At 40.6% G+C, this 21817-nt stretch overlaps 1 protein-coding gene across 5 annotated transcripts in view; it reads left to right on the forward strand.

Moving 5' to 3' along the window:
* ERCC6 (ERCC excision repair 6, chromatin remodeling factor) overlaps positions 1–21817 on the forward strand; it is a 77141-nt gene that overhangs the window by 45878 nt on the left and 9446 nt on the right. For all 5 annotated transcript variants that reach the window (XM_039233693.1, XM_039233696.1, XM_039233697.1 and 2 more), the window contains 7 exons: positions 8418–8588; positions 9038–9214; positions 13752–13868; positions 17630–17725; positions 20158–20373; positions 20831–20941; positions 21348–21467. In XM_039233693.1, the coding sequence (XP_039089624.1) occupies positions 8418–8588; positions 9038–9214; positions 13752–13868; positions 17630–17725; positions 20158–20373; positions 20831–20941; positions 21348–21467 (1008 nt within the window). The remainder of the gene's footprint in view (positions 1–8417; positions 8589–9037; positions 9215–13751; positions 13869–17629; positions 17726–20157; positions 20374–20830; positions 20942–21347; positions 21468–21817) is intronic.

Genomic DNA, 21817 nt, shown 5'->3' on the forward strand with positions numbered 1-21817 from the left:
CCCCCAAGAGCAGCACACCTGAAAAAGCTGCTGAATGTTTGCCTCACTGAGGTGGACACGTGTGAGCCACTAAACTCCACTGTTTCTGCACGCCCGTTCAGTGCCCCTTCCTCCCAGATTTCCGTTTTGTTTATGATCTTAAGTAAGTGGAATTTTTGATAGAAGTGCATAAGGAGTATCTATAATTTGGTAGCTCAAGGTTGGTGAGATGGGATCTTGCTCATACTAGCTGCTGTTAAAATCAGTTGACTTTGCCTTGAATTTTAAGTGATGATAAACTGAATTAAAGTAATTAATGAAGTAGAGTTAATGCTCTGATCAAAACAAAACAAAAAATCCAGTGATTTTTGGGGCGCCTGGGTGGCTTAGTTGGTTAAGCGACCGACTTTCGCTTAGGTCATGATCTCACGGTTTGTGGGTTTGAGCCCCGCGTCGGGCTCTGTGCTGACTTCCAGCTCAGAGCCTGGAGCCTGTTTCAGTCTGTGACTCCCTCTCTCTCTGACCCTCCCCTGCTCACGCTGTCTCTCTCTCTGTTGCCTAGAAATAATAAAAAAAAAAAAAAAAAAAAAAATCCAGTGATTTTTAACAGAGTGAAAGTAACAGTTTAGATTATTTTTCTAGTCACACTAAATTGTTGTATCTTTTCATCACCCCTGTAAAACATTTTTGATGCCTTTTTTCACTTGTTTGTTAACATTTCTTAATGATTTATATTGTAAACACTTGCAGCAGGATTCATTAGTTGATGCATCTCTTTAAAAGGCACATTTTTCATATGTTTCTCTTTAACCTTTTATTTTCTTTTGGGATGCTGAAGGGCATATATTCACTTTCTCCTGTATTGTGGTTTACCTGCATTTCCTCTTTTATTTTAAACTAAAGAACTGTCTTAATGTAAGTAAAAGGTCTCTGTTGGTGCGACTTGCTTCCTTGTTTGAAGGGCAGAGCTTTAAAGAATAGATATTTCACTTTTGTTTACGGTGATTTCATCTTCTGAGGTCGTTTTGCACACAGACACATCATACATATGATCGTTGATAATTTTTCAGTGCTTTACCATTTACCAAGGACCTTAACCTGAAGTTTCTTATTTAACTTTAGAGGAAAAGCTGTAGACTTCTGTTTTTCCTCTGACCCTTAATTAACTCTATCTTTTAGAGATTCTAGATCTCTAAAGATGTAAGTTTTTATGCAAAAGATAACAGAGATATTCCTTTGCATCTTACAAACTGTACTCTTGACTTAGAAACACAATTTATTATTCATTATTGTTAGTATCAGTTTATTATTTGTGATGAGGACACATTGAAAATACATTAAATCCTTTGCACAGACCTTGTTAATGCACTTCCAAGATCGGAACTCCAGCTGTTGGATTCAAACACCAAAGTTTTGATACCTTTGATACATTTGATATCTTTGCCCCTTCCTTTTTCATTTATGTGTAAAGATCTTTGTCACCACTCCATGCATTCCTGTTGGCTTACAGATAATGTGCTAGACTGAAATACAGTTTATATTTTTTAATCATATTTCAAATATTCTATCATTGCCAGCCTGACCTCCAACCCAGTGTGTAATGCCTAACTTACTTTCTGTTCTTATCAGCTGAGATTCTTTTTCTCCATAGTGGGGCGTTCTGTGCCCAGTAGCTGTCCCGTCTAAATGTGATTGGCACTCTGGTTTAGGGACATTCAGTGATGGAGAAAATATAGAAGGGAAATTCTCTTTAGAAAACTTAAAAGTTTTCTCAGAATTGTTCTGCTTATCATTCAAGTAGATTGTCTTTATTTTCCTAATGATTTGTTGTAGCTGATACTATGTAACATTTTAAGAACTAGAAAAAAATTTCATTTAGAGAACAGGCATCAAATGATCAAACAATTTCTGAATGGAATGCATCTATCATTCTTCTCCTTTACATTGCCTTTTAGCTTCCCACCTCTCTCACCATGTGATCCTATATTATCTTTGTTAATATTCTCTTTGATTGACAGCATAATTTAGAATTATCAAGTGCAAACCCAGCAGCCATGCAAAAATATATGTGGCTAATAGTTTCAACCAATCAAATCAGATAAAGACATCTTCAGTCTTCTGAATCATCTTTAATAGTCAATTGAAATCTCATTTAATATGAATCTAAGATTTTCCGTTTCTTATTATGTTTCGTGATCCTTTTTTTTACATAGAGAAACTTGATATGTGAGTTAATTAGCATACATTTGTTGAATAACTATACACATGTTACTGTATGTATTTGATGCTGTTAGGGCTCCAAAAAATGGGTTTGATGGTTTTTAACCTTGAAAATCTAACCATTTTTTTGAGGTAAGAAAACATATGAAAAGATAATAAAAGAAGGCAGTTTTGTGATACTTAGCACATAACTCACAGTGGGTGGTGGCATCTTTAGCAGTGTGTTATGAAGTTTAATTATTAAGGACCCTTTTTTCAAATTGTTGGAAGATACATAATGAGAAGCTTCTTGCTTATGTTCTGAAGCAGTTGTCACTTTGTTTCTCCTGCCTTTTCCTGCTGTGTAGGATATAGTAGTTACGTGGAATATTTTTGATAATTCAAAGAATTTTGTCTTATTTTGATCAACTTTTGGCACTTAGAGGCAGAAGAGTGGGAAATGCAACAATAACATAAAGGTTCCAAAGCTTAGATTTTGTCATTACCAGACCAGAGTTCCAATCTTGGATTTGCCATTTGATAGCTTTGTGACCTTGGGCAAGTCTCTCAGCTTCTCTGAGCCTAGTTTGATCTCCTGAAAAATGAGTATTTTTTTGGTAATTTTGTGAAGAGTTGTTGGGGTAATAGATGTGCGCAAGAAGCTTAGTGTTGTCTTTGGCATGTAACTCAGTGAATTCTTACTGTTAGAAACAAAGAATGTTGTAGACTCCTCCTTCTCAGTAGTCAAGAGAAGAAAAGATGCTCTGATGTTTCTGACTGATTCAGTATAAATACATTCTAGATAGAAGGTTCACACTTGCTTTATCAAACATGTTCGTGGGCATTCACATCCAGACCTTTTTTCTCACATCCAGATACGTTTGGCCCCAAATGGAAACAATGAAATAGCATGTTGAAATTCTTTTTGTGAAATGCAAGGTAGGAGTAAAGAGCAAACCACAGGAAAACGTGGCTGATGAAACTGCCATCACGTGTTCTCTAAAAAGGCCTTTTTTCTGGAACACTCGGAATCAAAAGACTTGGCTTCTTAAAGAGCTGGAAGGGAGTCAAGTAAGAAATATAACAGATAAACCTAGAAAAGGGCCACATGGTCCCTGAAGCATCCTAAATATTTTAGACCCATTCCAAGTACACAAATTATAACACAAAGTGATGTAATTCCTATTAACTTTAGGGACGGTGTATACACCTGATACAAGAAATAATAGATGCTATGCTTGTTCTGTGAAGTATATTGTAAAATTATGTTGCTGGAGCCCTTTTTTCTTCATTGTCAGCACAAATCCTTGTTTATTAAAGATTTAGCTTGAAGGAAATTTTAATTAATTACAGGTGCAGTAAATCCTGCCCGGGAAGCTGCCGTGCTGTGTTTACCGTGAATGGCCTTCATGTGCCTGTGCTCCACTCCGCTCTCCCCGCTGCCTGACAGTGTGATTTATGGCTGTTGTTTTCTACCAGTCCACTGTTTGCCCTCTAGGAGGGATTGGTCTCCTGAGCCTCCATAATAACAGCAGCACTTCCACAGACATCTTTTAATGACAACAGCACTGCATTCAGTAAGTCAGGCTAATTGCAGATGTACCCTATTAATTGCAAAAACTAGGAGAGGTTACATATTTTACAAGCTTTTAATTTGAAACCGCCCGAGATGATTTGTCTTAAGTGTTTGGATAGAGACGTCCATAATATTCAGCAATTCACCATTATTGAAACTCCAGTCTAGGCAGTTATAGAATTCTGAGATTGAATCAGGTGAAAACAAATAGTCTTAGATGGTGTTTTTACCCAGTGGCTGTTAAGTGGAGGTTATATTTCCAATAGGGATAATTTTTAAAAAATTCTTACTGTTTTTACAAAAGTCTTTTTGAGTCTTAATCATTGTCATACATATTCTGAATATGATAGAAATTCTGTATTTCTATAACATTAACATTACAGAATTTTCCAAATAAACTTTGATCCTTATACATGCAAAGGTAGCTGACCATGGTTCTGGTAGTGTGTATTTGAGGAGCTTGCCGTCTCATTTGTTTAACTCTCTTGAAGTGATGTCCAGAATCCAGTTTGGAGCGGCATTCCTTGGGGGTTAATGGAATGACCATCCTGAATCTAGCAGTTAGGAGTTTCAGGGTCATGAGCAATGGGCCCATGTTTGCAGGGTTTGGCTACAATGCAGTAGACATTTTATAAATGTGAGTGGTAGTTTGACTTGTGCTGTTTTTTTCATCCCCCTCTTCTCTCTGTGTATACACAGAGCTCTGGGCCTAGAGGAGAAATTAGGCACGTGCATTCTGTATTTCAGTTTGCTGTCTTCTCAGGTCTTACCTTCTTCATGACTTTGAGCAGCCACTGCTTTCCTATAGGGGAAAATGGGGGTAGAGTTGTGGTAGCTGCCTGTCCACAGTCTCAGGAGAAAATTTAGATGCAGAGGAAGTATTAACATCCATTCTGGCTTCTAAAAGTCGCGGGACTGATGGGATGAGGTGTTTGAGATAGAGCAGTGCTTCTTTGGACAGCCTGCTTTTCTTTATGGGCACTAGTAGCTGCGGTGGGGCCAGTGGCGTTGGAATAGCAGTGTAGTCAAGGCAAAATGGAGGGAGGTGAGTCCCAGGAGAACCTATGTGTGTGTTTGTAAAGCTGTGAGCCCTGAGGTTTTTTACTGTGCCTTCATCGTGAGGTACAGAGTTGGGAAATGGTTAATCAGGTGTGGTCTTCAGTGTAGTATTGAGCAGGCATTGAAAATTGTGAATGGGTGATGGCAGAGGAGGAGGAGGAGGAGTAGCAGTAATCATCATCATCATCATCATCATCTCCCCATTGAACCTTTAACATGTACCAGATATCATAATTAACCTCTAAAGCAGTTCTATTAACTTGGAAGTTTTGAGTGTGTTATGACATGAGAAGGTCATTTCTCCCACTTTTTCTCTTTCAAAAATTTTTTGGCTCTTACTGCACCCTTTTATACTCTATTGAATTGAAAAATACTCCAATCCTAGTTTATTAACATAATAAAGTCATTTTTGAAGATGTTGAATTTTATAAAATTTGTATAATTGTGATTACATGAATTATTACCTCAGGTTTCCTAATGTTTTGCTATTCTTGTATTCTTGTGATGAGCCTCATTAAGTTAATATACGACTAGGTTTTATTTATAAAGTAACAGATCTCTAGTAGGGAGTACAGACACGTGTGTGTTGTGTCTATTAGTTTTGGAAACAAGGTTTTACTAGTCTTACAGTAATGAATTGAAATGCATCCTGTGCCTCACTGCATTTTGGAACAGTTTAAACAACAGGATAGATTCCTACTTTACTCATGAAACCCTTTGGGTCTGGTTGACTTTTGGTGAGAAGAGCTTACCATCTTTTTCAGGTTCTTCAGTAATTGGTCTGATCGGTTTGTGTCATTTTTCTTGGGTCATTTTGGTACTTTATTTTTTTAACAGTCGTCCTCTGTCAGAGTGTTCAGGGTTTTGACATTAGCTCACCAGTGGTATTGGTGAGAATACACATTTGTGTATTGTCTATGTCTGGGTTGTGTTCCTTTGATATTTCTCATGCTGTGCATCTGAGTCTGCTCTTTGGGCTGAGTTTACAGAGGTTTGTCTGTTTGGTCTTTTCAGTGAGCTATTTCGATTTTTGCTTTTTTAGTTCTACCAGGTTTTTTTTTAATGGTCCACTAATTTTTGTTTTTATTGTATTTTCTAATTTTCCTTTTTTAGCAGACTGCACTGACTGCTTGGTTTGATTTCAGTCTCAGTGGCATGTAAAGAATGAGTATTCTTTGTGTGGTCGCAAGCCCTGCCGATAGCTATTAAAGGAGCTCATGGATGGTGGTGCGCATCAGATCATTTGTAGCTTAATTTTTGACCCTTTGTTCTCTTTAATCTTACTTTCTCTTCTGACCTGTCAAACTCTGGAGGCTGTGGTTGGTGCCCTGCAGGCTGTGGTTGTACTGCTTCATCAGTGCAGCTGAGTGCTTGCGTTCACGGATTGTTGCAGAGCTTTTTGGAAGGTAAAGGTGCCTGGTGGTGCCTGGCTCCTCCTCCTTAGTGCATGGTCTCCTTTAAAATATCAAAATCCCTCTCTTTTTCTGGTCAGTTCCTTTTGTCTGGTATTTGTATTTCTAGTCCTGCCCTGTTTCTGTTTGCATTTCTTGGGTATTTCCCATATTTTCAACTTGCAGTGCCAGTCTAGTTTGGGGGTAAGGGTTTGGCCATGTGTAGCCCTTGGAAAGTCTTGCTGCTAGTAACGCGCTATCATTGTGGAGACCCTGGTACATTTAGTCTGAAACCAGCTATTGTATTTTTTGTGTTCTATTTTCCTGATTTTATTTTTCTGTTTCCTGTTACTTTTCCTCCCTGGAGTAGCTTGATATATCTACAGTCTGTTTCCTTTCTTGTATTTATGTTGAAGTAGCAACTGTGGATCAGTAGATGGGCTTGTTTTTTACAAATGTAATCCAACCTGTTTTTTTTTTCACAGCTAAGAATCAGACAGTGTCTCCTGTTGCTCCTTTAGTGCCCCTTTCTATCCTTCGAAAGGGCCGCGTTTTTAGTACACTTTTATTTTCTCTTGTACACACTCTAGGTTTTGTTAAACCAAACAGGAATTACAGTGACACTTAAAAATATATCCCTTTTAGATTTAGTCTGAACAGTTTCCTTAGCATTTAAAACACTGCTTTAATATTTACCTACTATTTTAATATAGGTTTCCTTGCTACCCCAAAGTAGAGCGTACCCATAAAACCTTCCATAAACTAAAATGGCATGAAGTGAAGAAGCAGTTAACAGTAATTATATGGAAAACTTTTTGAGCGTTCCCAGAACCCCAGAATAACTTCTCTTAGTCTTTTCTGATGCTTGAAGACACACCTTGCTAATATACACAAAATAAGTCGAGATACAGCACAAATGCGTGCGGACCCGGTTCCAAGCACGCAGCTTGCTGCTAAGATGCTGAGTGTAGTTCCTGGAGAAGCCGCCTGGTGGCACCACTCTAGTTGCTGGGGTGCGCACTGCTTCTGGAATGGCTCGCTGGGAAACAAACACTGAAAGCTAATTTTGCTCTTCACCTTTTTTCACAAAAGCAAAAATCCTCTTTGGATTTCTTCTGGTTAGCAAAAACAGGTACTAATATAGGTCTTTCATAAAATTGAGGTGGCCTCGTTTGAAGCAGAGAATACCTATAATTTATATTAAGAACTGCTATATATACTACATGTAATTTTCCCTTAAACTTTTTTTCTTTTACAGAAAAAAAATGAGGCAGCGTTGCCCAATATTTAGTTAATGCTGGCTTTGGAGTTGGCTGCCCTTATACTTTCAAATTGTGACTCTTCCACTTACCAGCTGTGTGACCTGGTCTATTATTAGTTTCCTTATCTGTAAAACAGGGGTTAGTAGTAGGACCTCTGTCATTTTCACTAGAGTTGCTGGGAGTGCTCTGTGTGTGATGAGCATTCCGGTTCAGGGAGCTCTGCTGTCGGTGTCACTATGTTCACCATGTCAGCGTGTCACCATGTTGGAAAGTCACCATGTTCTCTTAGTGACTGCTCCTCTCACTGGCTGGGTATATAGCATACCCTATCTAATCTTTCTCCTGCTGGTTTGTTTTCTGTTTTTGCCATTCTGAAGGTGGAGTTTATTTTTTCTCTCAGGCATGACTGATAGTCTGGATCAATGCAGAATTCCAGGGTCAAAGCTTTCCACCTAGAATTATGGAAAGATTGCTCCTTTGCTATCTTAAAAAAAATCATCACTTTTATATCCTTTTCTACTCTCTTGTCCTGGAATTCATGTTTTACACTGGAAGAGCTCCTGGATTTGTCTTGTCTCCTTGGCTTTTCTCATTTTCTTTTTCTGGGTTTAAAATAATAAATCACTTCCCATCTATCTTGTTGATTTAAATTTAACAAGGATTGACATGGAAGGATATTTTAGAAAAATAAAAATTGGTAAGTGTTTACATAGTGTAACTCTTTCTGGTCTTCTTTTGTGGCTTCCCTGCTTAATAATAGACATAGTAGTCCATGTTTACCACTTACAGATTAATGAAACATAAAGTAAACTTTGGTGCTGATAATGTATAATTATAGTTGTGTATATTATGTTTGTGTACATATTTTAAAAGTGCATTACAATATATCGTGATTGAAAGGTTGCCATTTGAAGAGTATTTAAAACTGGGTCTACCATTTTATCATTTTAGGAGAAACTAATTCGAGATATTGCTCATTGTCATGGCATTTTGATCACTTCTTACTCCTACATTCGACTGATGCAAGATGACATTAGCAGACATGACTGGCACTACGTGATCTTGGATGAGGGGCACAAAATTCGAAATCCAAATGCTGCTGTCACCCTTGCTTGCAAACAGGTATGACCTTTTATAACCAGGGGGATTTCTAGGTGGAAAATAATGTTTGAAAGTAACACACTTAGGGCCTTTGCATAAGGAATTTGAAATACACATTTTGCCTTAATGCAGAAAATTCTTTATTCTTGCCCATTGTCATGTTTTTAAAAAGTCTTATTTTTCACATTACTAAATGTCTCTTGTTGGGGTCATTTGTTAAAATGTAACCAAATTTGACTCTGATCTGTACTATTCAGCTTGAACAATAAGAAAAATTCTTCCCTATTTGTTTTACTTATATGTAACTGAAGAATTAAAATTGCATAAAGTGTCCACATTTTGGAGATGACTAAAATTATATGTAAAGGTGATAAATTTAACAGGATTGCATGGGAGTATTTTGGGGTAGGGATGGTAATCATCCCTTGAGAAGTGAATTTAATAAAAAAGTGTTTTCTTTCCCCACATAGTTCCGCACCCCTCATCGCATCATCCTTTCTGGCTCACCGATGCAAAATAACCTCCGGGAGCTGTGGTCTCTCTTTGACTTCATCTTCCCAGGGAAGTTAGGCACGTTGCCTGTGTTCATGGAGCAGTTCTCCGTCCCTATCACCATGGGGGGATATTCAAATGCCTCCCCAGTACAGGTAATGTATTGGGCAGGTAATACTCAGGTATTTTAATATTTAAGTGTTCCTACTAAGTACTATACTTTGTAGCCAAGTCATTCATAATATACGCGAAATGGCCAAGCTTATAAACCAGTATCTGCCAAAAATCACAAAATTATTTGTGCTTTGTAGTACGTATTTTTTTCAGATGAGTTTTAAAAACTCATGTAAAGTATTCAGGAGCAGTCAGAATTATGAAACAACAGTGAATCATTCTGGACATATATATAATTTAATGCATTACAAAGTAGTGTAAAAGCTTAGAATAGGGGAAGCCAGGGAGGATTGAGTTGTTCAGAGAAGACGATGCAACCCTCAGGTGACCCTTAACCTGATTCTGGGAAAACAGTCTAAGAAGAGTGAGGGCATTGTATTTATTTATTTTTTTGTTAATTTAAAATTTTTTTAAATATAATTTATTGTCAGTTTGGCTAACATGAGGGTATACAGTGTCCTCTTGGTTTTGGGGGTAGATTCCTGTGATTCATCACTTATATACAACACCCAGTGCTCATCCCAACAAGTGCCCTCCTCAGTGCCCATCACCCATTTTCCCCTCTCCCCTGTGCCCCACCTCCCCATAGCAACTCTCAGTTTGTTCTCTGTATTTAAGAGATTCTTATGGTTTGCCTCCCTCTAAGAAGAGCGAGGGCATTCTAGATTAGGGCAGCAAAATGAATGCAGCCATGTTATATGGCCACAGGCAGTGAAGAGACATGCCTGATTGCGCTGGCGATGCTTGTGAGAGAGCAGGGAAGGTGTGGATGCCAGAAATGGGGACCTTGAAAGGGAGGCAGTCAGAGGTGCTCAGGCACCAAAGAGCCACAGAAGGTATCCAGGTAGGAGGCTGAAAAAGGGCTTCTCTCAGAGAGTCACTCAGGCTGCAGATGGTTATGGGAGGAAAGCTGGTTTTGAGGGACCTGCAGGAATTGTTAGGGGTGAGGGTGATAAGGACCTGGGTCTGGACTTGGACGGTGGTTCTCAGGAGGAAGGTGGAGAGTGAAAGCTCTAAGTGGCATCTTTGTAGGCAGAACAAACAAGATGTGGGGCCGACCAGGTAAAGGAAATGGAGTGGACATGGTGAGCTCGCTGCAGCAGAGCCCTGAGGTTTTAGGTCTGGGTGACTGGTAAAGGGGAGTTGTACTGAGAGGAAAATCAGGAGGCCAACCTGAGGGCAGTTTGTGGCATTTGGAGGCAGGCTTTAGCCTCGGTGAGGAGCTGAGGAGCAGGGTGTCTGCACAGACCTCCTGCGGGACTTGTGCCTGCCACGTCACAGCTGACCCAGAAATAAAGCTGTCCACCAAAAGAGACCTTTGCCTGCTTTAAAATATTTACAGAAAGAATTTTAGCCCTTTAAAATTAGAGGATTGTAAAAACTAACTTTTATAAGAGCCTTCTTCCTCCACTGAGTTCCTGTTCTCCATCATTTATACCATTCTTTTAACAAATTTTTCCTTTGAAATAATTTCAAACTTAACAGAAAGTTGCAAGAATTGTAAAAAGAAATCATACTCTTCACTAGATCCACCACTTGTTATAACATTTTGCCACATTTGCTAGATCTTTCTTTCCCTCCTTCTTCCCCACCTTTCTGTACATGTGCACGCAAATTTATACTGGTTTGTGTGAATCATCTTAGAGCAAGTTGCAGGCATTATGCCCTTTTCTTCCAAGTCCTTCAGTGTGTATTTCCTAAGAACATAACCACAGTGAAAACATCACAATCAGGAGGAAATGTAGCACTGGTACAATTCTGAGGTCTAGTCTCTAGTCATTCACATTTTGCCAGTTCTGGTAGGTTCCCTGTTTAGTCCTCCTTTAATCCACAATCGTTCCTCTATTTTTGTTGTGCTTTTCATGACTTTGGTATCTTTCAAGACTACAGGCCTGTTATTTTGTAAAAAGTGCCTCACTTTGGGTTTGTGTCACGTTCTCTGTGACTTGTGTTTCTCAGTTCTTCACATCTGGAGGCACATGCTGTTGGCTTATCCCTTCAGTGGTGATGGTAGTTGGTGGTGGTGGTCTGATTACTTGGGTAAGCTGGTATTTACCAGATCTCTTAAACTCTTCGAAGTTAACCACTTCCTTTGGAATTCATAAGTCACTTGATGGGGAGAAACTTTGAGACCCTGTAAACATGGTTTGTTTCTTCCTTGAAGTCCTTGTTTCAGAAGTTTGTGTACTTCTCTTTTTTCCTTTTTTTAGGTTATTAGGTCCTTGAGAGCAGAGGTGTTGTTTTCACATTTGCTTTTTTAAGTCCGTGGTTGCCATCGATTACTGAATCCCAAGAAGGTAGTCTATCAGCAGATAATTTATTGTGTCAGGCTGGGGCTAAAATGATGAGAGGTGGCTGACAACCAGAACCTTACCTTGAATAGTATCCATTCCAGTGGTGGGTGCACAGTGGGAACGTGATAAACAGCTGATCATAGTACAGGGTAATGAAGACTGTGGTCAGGGGAGGTAATGCAATATCAGAGCTTGTGGGAGTCAAGAAAGGCTCCCTGGGGGAGAGATGACTATACAAGGCTGAGGAAGGTGAGGGAGAAGAACATCAGCTGCCAAGAATATGGACTCATCTTGGATTTGCGTGTTAAGCTTGTGTGGGGATTTTAGAACTGAAAAGAACCTCATTTCTTGCTCAAGGTTATTGGGACTCAGTGGTTTGGTGACTGGCCTAAGGTCACTCAGCTCTGGAACAGGCAGAGCTGGGGAGTGATAATCACTCTGCTTTGTCAGGAATAGGAAGGAAGCACGGGCGTGCTCAGCTAGGTCTCCATTTTCCATGGCACTAGAGAGTTGGGAGGGATAATTATGAGAAATACAGTTGGATTCCCACCATGTATGTTTATTCACAGAGAGATGGAGGCAGATGGGAAGTAAATATAGAATCGGCTTTATTGCATGAAGCACAGGATAGCCTAGGAAAGTTGCACTGAGAACGTGACTTGATGTCAAGGCTAAAATCGGGTTTCTTGGTGTTCCTTGCTCTCCCATCTCCCCCCATTCCAGAGCTTTAGATCTTCCTTTGAGGAGAGTTGGGTGTAAAAACAGACCCATCCCCAGCCAACTCTGAGGTCTGACCCCTGTGAGTTCACCATGGTGGGCCAGGAGCAGGGAGGGGTGGGGGAAGGAGAACTCTGCTGAGGGGTGGACAGGCAGGAGAGAGAGTGGAAATGAGCAGCCAGGCCACCCACCAGCCTAGCCCTGGTCTTCCCAAATCATCATCCAGCTCACTTGTGCTTCCAGATAGGAGAAATGTGGGTAGAGGTGGGGATGTGGAGACAGTTTCCTTAACATAATATGTGTATTTTTAGGAAGAATTTAAACCATGTACTTGCTTCCTTGGTGGGACTGTAATTTCATTTTAATTTGGAAATTTATCTCTATATTACAAACCATAATATGTTCCTGATCATCACCTTCCAGGGTTATTTTTATCAGCATTTGAATGATACATTTGTGAGGTTACCTGTAATTAAAAGTTGTTAATTCAACTTGTTTGTTATTGTCTACTATTCCAAAGTAAATTCTGTTTTTTTTTTTATATATATATTTCTGTACTCCCATACACAAGGTAGATAGATGCACATACATGTATACATTGAGTGGAGTGTTCTTAGGGTCTTTTAAAATATTTTTTACATGTTACTTTTTAACAGTTTTTCTGTATGTATTATGGTCAAGCTTTTTTTATTGCCCTTCATTTTGCAGCTAACTCTGTTAAATTTAAACTTCGTTTGGAATTTTTCTTGTTCCTTTAAATAGTAATTTACTAGGTTGTTAAGCCTATTTAGATTTTTTTAGATATCAATAATTTATTGAATTCTTTGTTTGCCTTTAAGTGAATTGCAGAGGGAGTGTTTCCTGAGCTGTGGGTCTTTGTTTTTCTACATACAGTTAATACCCATCTCATGTGGCTGTACTCCATTACAGAACCATATGCTCCATCTTAGGCTAGAGTGACCTTTTATTTCTGGGATCATAGGGCTTTTCTTGAACTTACTCTCCTAAGTCCCCAGTGGGCAGTAATCTCTGCTTATTATCTGGTTGCTCCCATTGCTGCAGCTTTCTCCCAGAGTGAGCTTTTGATCTTCAGTCTTGTAGGGCAGCAGTTCCTTTGTAGCTTTTGGAGAATGCAAGATTCTAAACAGATTCATTTGAAAGCTGTTTTTCCCCTAGAGTGTAGTCGAGAACCAAAGAAATCTGTACTTTAGGTTCTAACTATATAATAATAATAATTAAGGCAAAGTATGGAGGAGGAATGGGGCATCAGTTCTTTTGTTGTGAATTTGATTAATAAGTTTTTTTTAACTAATGAGATCTTATGAAATCTACCACCTAATGGAATATATGGAGCTTATCCTAATTTTTCCAAACCATTTCCAGCCACTTTTGTATAGCCATAGGTCATTAAAAAAAATTTTTTTTTAAACATTGGAATCAAGTGAGAGGTAAGAACAAATGTATTTCTTAAATATAACTAATTGTCTGCCTTTTCCTCTTATTAAAGGTTAAAACTGCTTATAAGTGTGCATGTGTCTTACGAGATACCATAAATCCATACCTACTGCGGAGAATGAAGTCAGATGTCAAAATGAGCCTTTCTTTGCCAGATAAAAATGAACAGGTCTGTAAATCCAGGAGTTACCAGAACATTTCTGAAGCGTGGGTGTACCTGTCTGTTTACTTTTCATGCGCAGAATTGGTGAGGCTAACAGGTATGGTGGCTGGTGCTGCCAGGCAGCTGGTTTATATTGTATACATCTGTGTGTGACAGGTGAGCCTGCTGTGTCACCTGCCCTCGCAGGGCTCTTCCTCAGTCCACAGGCTTTGCTCTTTTGCTTATTAACACACATTCCTGCAGCTGCACTTTTAAACTTCTCTATGTTCAAGCCCCCAACTCATTCTTGGCATAAATCCTACTAGGTGCCAATCGCGTTCCTGGGAGATAGCAGTGAACAGAGCAAACGCTCACTCTCATGGAGCTCACATTCATTCTTGAGGAGGGGAGACAGTCATGGATAAATATGTCACATGGCAGACAGCAGTAGGGTGGAGGAAGAAATGAGCTGAGTAAGGAGGATGGGGTGAGTAAGGGCGAGGGTTTGGGGAAGAGGGGCTTTTTATAAGGGATGGTTAGAGGTCTCACCTCTCTGATAAACAGACATTTAACAGAGACCTAAAGAAGGTAAAGGAGTGGGGAGCCTGGGTAGCTCAGTCAGTTAAGCGTCCGACTTCGGCTCAGGTCATGATCTAATGGTTCATAGGTTCAAGCTCCACCTTGGGCTCTATGCTGCCAGCCAGCTCAGAGCCTGGAGCCTGTTTCAGATTTGGTGTCTACCTCTCTCTGACCCTCTCCTGCTCATGCTGTCTCTCTCTCTCTCTCTCAGAAATAAATAAAACATTAAAAAAATTTTTTTAATAAAAAAAAAAAGGTAAAGGAGTGAAGCATGGGGTTTTTGGAAGAAGAGCATTTTAGGTAGATGGAAGTGGAAGGTGTTGGTACATACCTTCAGGGAGGGTAGTGTGGCCTGAAGGCAGGAAGGACGATGCGAGCAGTCAGAGGGAGAAGTCAGTTGGCTGGCCAGGTGACCTGCTGGTCACGGTGAAGATTTGAATTTTACTGTGAGGGAAAAGGTAGTTCACAGGGAGATACTGAGCCGAGGAATGATGTCATCTGACTTGGGTTGTAAAAGGGGCGTCCTTTGAAAGCCCATCCTGCTGGTCTGTTCTCTCCACCGATGACTGCACCCTCTGCAACTTCAGAAAATAAGTACATTGTAGATTCTCAGTATTGAAACTATAAAAGATTTTGGAGATCTGTCACCAAGGTGTTTTTCATTCCTGCCTCTTCCCTTCCCTCAAACTTATTTCCAAATTCAGCCCTTGATCTTAGCATTCCCCTTAGAGGTCTCTGTTTTCCACCAGTGTCTCAGGCCACAATGCTCTGCTCTGTGTCTAATTCCAAACCCACCAGTTGCTGTGCTGTTTTGTCCTTTTACATGCTTTCATTTCTTTGCTTCACATCCTCGTAAATTTGTGCAGCCAGTGTCTGTCTCGCTTCCCAGACATTGATTGGAACTCTCATTAGTATTGCATAGTGTTGCTGGATTAGTTTTTCCAAGGCTCATCTTTCTGCCGACATATCTTCGATGTCCCTTTTCCCATCAAGAATACCTGATTTAGCTTATTTGCACCAATTTATTTTCACTATGGAGTCCCAAAATGTGTCTTTTTTGTATTCCATGTAGTAGCCAAGGCAAACCACTTCTTGTTTTCCAAACATGAGCCACTTGTCTCTCCATTTGCATTGATATTCCCTCTGCCTGGAGGTTTTCCATGCCACTGCATCCATCCATCCTACCTCCCTGGCAAACCCACACACGGAAGTTTTAAGAACCCATGAAGCTCTTGACTGGATAATTCCTTGAGGTCAGGACTTTGTCTTACCCATCTTAAAATGCCACGTAACACCTAAAACAGTGATTTGTGGACATGAAGCATCTGGTGAATGATTTGTTCAGTTAACTTTGTAATTAACAGAGGAAATGCTTTTCTCTGTTGCCTTTGTTATTTAAAGGACTGAAATGCGAATTTAAGAAACCAGGAATTACATATACTCAGGTTCATATTCTAGAAAAATTACTCAGGCAGCATAAGAACTCATCGGATGAGAAGGAAAATAGAGGCAACGGGATGAGTTAGCCAGTCCTTACAGAGTCTGAGGGGGAAGATGAGTCTGAACTGAGGAGGGGTTTCCTGTGTAGATGATGGGATGGATCTGCTGCAAGTGGCTTTTCAAAGGACAATATGGAGGAGACAGCTAACAAGTTTAATTCGGGTCATTTGAAGTGCCCACAAAATATCTACCTGCTTAAAAGGCAATTATAAATGAGTCTTGGGTTCTGAGGAGAGTTCTAGGCTGGGATGTAGTTGTGACTTCTGAGCAGGGAAGGTGCAGAAGTTGTGAGCAGTGATGATGTTGCCTGGGCCCATGCACAGAATGAGGAGAGAAAAGCTGCAGTGCTGTGGCTGTGGAGAGGGTATTAGGAGGGGCTCGCCGGGAGGACAGGAGGCCTACGTAGAAAGGTAGGATGTAGGTTAGGGGAAGTGGATCATGAGGCCTGGGGTCCCTGTGTGGCCGGCTACCAGGAAGTTGTTAGTGACCTCATCCACAGCAGTTTCCCAGTGGCTGTGCCCTCCAGGCTTCCACTGAGTCCAGGAGAGGCTGGAAGGTGACGATGTTGGGATGGTGATTGTACATAATCCTTTCAGGGAGTTTTCCCCCTCAGTGTTTGGAAAGTCTGAGGTGGTGGAGCACTGTCCTCAGGAAGAGGAGAGGGTTTTCAGATCCAGTATAAAGGTCAAAGGGTTGCGCCAGATCCCAAAGAGGAATCTGTTCCTCTGGGAATAAGGGAAAACCAGCTGAGGTGGACAAAGTAGATAAATTTTAGGGAGTGAATATCAGGGAATCATGACTGATAGCTTCAGTTTCTATTTTTGATGTTTTGTCCATTTGATTGCTTTTAAATAGAGGTTAAGACAAAGGTGGGAGGCTTGGAGAGAGAGAGGAGTGATGTCACAGCTGGTCTGGGTTTATGGAAGGGGCCGAGCGGGGGTGCACAGAGGCCTCCCCTGGAGACCAGGAGCAGGAGTGGCAGGGCACTGTCCAGCTGGCTAGTGTTCTTCAGCAGTGCTCAGTACTTTACCAGAAAAGAGTAGAGAAGGCAGCTGAGTCAGTCTTCATTTGGAAGTTTATAAGGCAGGTGTAGTGGGTGGCAGAGAGGTAGCTGAAGGAAAATGTCTTGGGTTTATGACTGAGGAATAGTGTCAAGCCATGAGGTGGCGGCAGTGGACGTGGAGAAAGGAGGGTTGAGAGGCGGAATATCAAGGCATGTTCTGTCACGGAGGAACAGGTACAGTTGGGCTGGGATGATGGGAGAGTCTGGTAAATTTGTGGACCTGTGCTTCCACCTGCAGGAAAGGGGGTGAGTCAGGTGAGGGTGGGGTCCCTGGTCAGGTCTGCAGAAGTGAAGTGTAGGCGAGGGGCACAGGCAGTGAGATGGTCTGAGCACTTGGAGACTAGAATGCAGGATATCTGTGCACCTGACCCTGAACTTTGTTGTGGGTAGGAAGCGAATCTTCAGGAACTGTTGGGAGAGTGGGTGGGAATCTAGAGTTGGATGGATGACAGAAATGGAGGGGCTGATGAAAAGGGGTGACTGTGTTTTTGTTCAGCTTGAGATGTGGCACAATTTTGGCTTTTTGAAATAGAGGTACATTGTTAAACTTGTATATGCTGTGCTTTTTTTATTAGAAAATTTTGTTGATGTTTTAATTATTTTCATAGTCAAAGTTTTCTGGGTTTTTGTTTCTTCTTCTCCATAGGTCCTATTTTGCCGTCTTACAGAGGAGCAACAAAAAGTCTACCAAAATTTTATTGATTCCAAAGAAGTTTACAGAATTCTCAATGGAGATATGCAGGTCAGCTAAATATTGAAAGTAGAGAAATGAATTGTGGAGCAGGGAAGCAGGGGACAAAAGGAAATTAGGACTAGTCAAGGATTCATGGTCACCTCTTGGAAACATTTGGGTGTAAACTGTCACTTAATTCAAAGCCCTTCCAGAAGTAAGAGAACGCACAGTTCGTTTGAGCACGCTTCCTTTTGCCTGTATTGCAGCACGGTTACACTTGAGCCCCACGTCACGTGGTCTAGGAGAAGAGTAGTGCTAGACACAGCGTTTGTAGTGGTGAGTCCTGCAGGGATGTCTGGTCCTATGCAGGGAAGTGGCCCCAGACTGCTGGGGTTCACAGGTGCATGAAGGAAGAACTGGGATTATAAATGTTTGTGTAAGTAATAACATTTTAGTTATCAGCAGTACTCAGCAGTAGATGTGGGTAAAGGCCTGTTCAGTAAGCATACATAGTGGGTTTATAATCAGCATTTAGTTTGAAGCTCCATATAAGCTGTTGTTTCTTTGTGCTTCAGTGTCCTAAAATGGGAATTGTGTTTTATTTATTTGACATATAAAACTTCCTTAGTCTTTGGTTTGTCCTCATGGGAGGTACAGCTGAGCAGCAAGCACCTTACTCTCCAAAACATACTTTCCCGCTTATACACAAAGGTTGACAAAGAGATGAGTGTTATGGGTGACGTGGCTGCCCTTGTCCTGTAATGTCTACATGCTGTTTCTTCCAGATGAAGTCATTTCATTCCTTTTAGCCATGGTGCAGTTTCTTACTTCATCTATCACTGGCATCTATGGGAGATTCTTAAATCGTTACATGTATTCATCTCTCCTGAATCTGCCCTTAGCTTCATGCGCCTCCAATTTGGGAAGGTGGTCTAGATTAGCACTAACCCATAGATACACAACGCCAGCTGCATATGTGATGTTAAATTGTCCTAGTCACACTGAAAAAGGTAAAAAGAAGTGAAATCAATTTTGATAATGAATTTTATTTAACCTGATGTATCTAAAATGTCATTTTAATGTGTAATCAAAAATTTTAAATTATTGAGATATTTTAATACTTTTTAAAACTACATCTTTAAAATTGCACTGCAAATGTAAAATATCCTTCTCAATTTGGACTAACCATACTTTATTATTATTTTTTATAATTCTCCTTTGGAGAGAGACAGTGCAGGTGGGGGAGGGGCAAAAAATGAGACCATCCCAAGCAGACTCCACAGTGCCAGAGCAGAGCCCAACGTGGGACTCGAACTCATGAAACCAAAGCATCCTGACCTGAGCAGAAACCAAGAGTTGAACGCTCAACTGACTGAGCCACGTAGGCGCCCCTGGACTAGCCACACTTTGTGTCCATAGTAGCCCTATGTGGTTTGTGACCCCTGTATTGTATTTAGCACAGATCTAGAGGCAGACAGAGGAGTTACAGATGACTCTTTGGAGGAGTTTTGACAGTGTTCCTGATTTGTTCATATTTTCTTGTTCATTTTGTTTAACTGTTGTTTGGTTGTTAAAACTACCATTATTGGCTTCACTTGTGTCTTATCTTTTTCTGCTTGAGCTTTTATACCCCTGAGCTTGATTTGAGTCATACTCAGACAGCTGTGAAGGATGCCCTCCCGCCGGGGACCTAGAGGGCAGGCACTCCTCGTCTCTTACGCCCTTCTGCTCAGTGAACCACCCTCATGTCTTTCCCATTTGCATATTTTCCATGCAGACATGTTTTCTAATATTCTGATAGAAAGGTAAATGGAACTTGGGGTGCCTGGGTGGCTCAGTCGGTTTAGCGTCCAACTTCAGCTCAGGTCATGACTTCGCGGTTCATCGGTTCGAGCCCCGCCTCGAGCTCTGTACTGACAGCTCAAAGCCTGGATCCTGCTTCAGATTCTGTGTCTACTTCTCGCTCTGCCCCTCCCCTGCTCATGCTCTGTGTGTCTCCCTCTCAAAACTAAATGAACATTAAAAAAAAAAAGTAAATGGAACTTCAAGCTCTGACTCACATGTTCAACTACAGAACTTTCAGTGAGGTGTACGTAGTATAATATTTAAATGCATTTGTTAAGTCACCTGCCTGATTCTCCAAATTTAGATAGGCATGACATTTTTTATTCACATAAAAGATGAGTCAGTTTTTATATGCTGTGAACTGTATACCTTTTTTTCTAGTGAGAGAAAATAAGTCATCAGTAATTATGACCAGTAGATATTGGTCTAATAGAATGCTTTTGTTTCTAGAAAATTTACCTTATCAAGATAGAAAATGAATGAAGGTTGATTTCTTCTAGCTCCTGATACACTGTGCTTAGGGAGAAAGCTAAGAATCTGGTGAAGAATTCCTTTTTAATCTGTGTTACAAATGGAATATCATCCTTCCCTTCCTTTACAAGTGAATGTTATTTAAATGGAGTAATCCAAATGCATGTAATTCTTTTATGCCATAGATTTTCTCTGGACTTGTAGCCCTAAGAAAAATCTGCAACCACCCTGACCTCTTTTCTGGAGGTCCCAAGAATCTCAGAGGTATTCCAGATGATGAACTAGAAGAAGATCAGTTTGGATACTGGAAACGTTCTGGGAAAATGATAGTAGTTGAGTCCTTGTTGAAAATATGGCACAAACAGGGTCAACGAGTATTGCTGTTTTCTCAGTCAAGACAAGTGAGTGTACAGACCTTATACAAGAAAGAGGAATTCTTTAAACCAGTAATTTAAAAAATGGGATATAGTCTAAAATAGTGATTCTGAAAGCAAATTCACCTGCTGATACTAAGGTGGCAAGCCTACAGATCTCTTTGGGAGCTTGGATCTTTCTCTAGACAGTGCCTAGAAGTTGGCTTTTTAAAAACGTTTACCATGTGATACTAGGGTGTGGGCACATTTGGATCTGAACTCAAATAGATGCCCTCCTCTTTACAAAACTGAGAAGAATTAATGGTAGGGAAATACCAAAAATACTCTTGTAGTAAGTAGTTATATTTATCTACCTCAGAGCAAGAAGCCCCTTTTAATTTAAGCCTGTTGGGAAGGTGTGACTGTTCACAGAGATGTGAGAGTACGCACTGGAGGTGTGTTTTTGATTTTTAAACTTTTTTCCCCTACTCCTTCTCCCAAACAGATGTTGGATATACTTGAAGTATTCCTTAGAGCCCAAAAGTATTCTTACCTCAAGATGGATGGTACCACTGCAATAGCTTCAAGACAACCTCTGATTACAAGATACAACGAGGTAACAAGTGTATATAACAGTAAAACCAGGTAGTGCTACTCTGGGCAGAGGAAAGAAGGAGAATAGCTTCACCTACCTGAGCCATGCTGACATTGGGAATAGGCAGTGTGTAGGGAGAGACTTTCTGCTTCAAGCTCTGTGCATTTCTGGATTTTGTGTGTGTTTGTGTGTCTAAACAAAGAATGTGTATTTCTTCTTGAAAAGCCAACTCTGAGCTATTTCTAATATAATCGATACTAAAAGTAGAAGTTGTGAGATGGGATCTTAACTTACCAATGGTCTCTAGGACATAACCCATTTTTTGTATTGGGAAGGGGTTTCCATGTGTCAAGTACGTAAAGGCAGAGGTGAAGTGCTATAACTAGTCTTAAACGTGCATACTAAATGTTGCACATCTTACCTCTAGGATGCATCCATATTTGTGTTTCTTCTGACCACTCGGGTGGGTGGCATAGGTGTCAACCTGACGGGGGCAAACAGAGTCATCATCTATGATCCCGACTGGAACCCCAGCACAGACACACAGGTAAGGGAGTGTGTTAGTGACAGACAGGTGAGTGGCCAGCACTTGGGAGTGTCCTTTGGCGCCCCTGTGAGCTTCTGCATGGAGCTTATGTCTTGGTTGTTGCCTCGTCTTCAGCGTGGAGGAAGACGCTGCCTGGCCTCACAGACACAGAGTCTTCAGTTTATCTGTGGCATTCATCACCACATGTGGGGTACAGAGAGAGAGTACAGAGTTACACATATTGGTTTGCAGGTGAAGATGGCCCAGTCTGTCTTTGTCACCTATTTTCCTTAATAGGCCTTATGTATAGTTAGCATCATTAGCCAAAATTTTAGCTTTGGCAGGGGAAGGAAGCAACTGGCTGTCTCTCT

This window comes from Hyaena hyaena, unplaced genomic scaffold (genome assembly GCF_003009895.1).
Source record: "Hyaena hyaena isolate Hyena2069 unplaced genomic scaffold, ASM300989v1 scaffold_78, whole genome shotgun sequence".
Classification (NCBI taxonomy): Eukaryota; Metazoa; Chordata; class Mammalia; order Carnivora; family Hyaenidae; genus Hyaena; species Hyaena hyaena.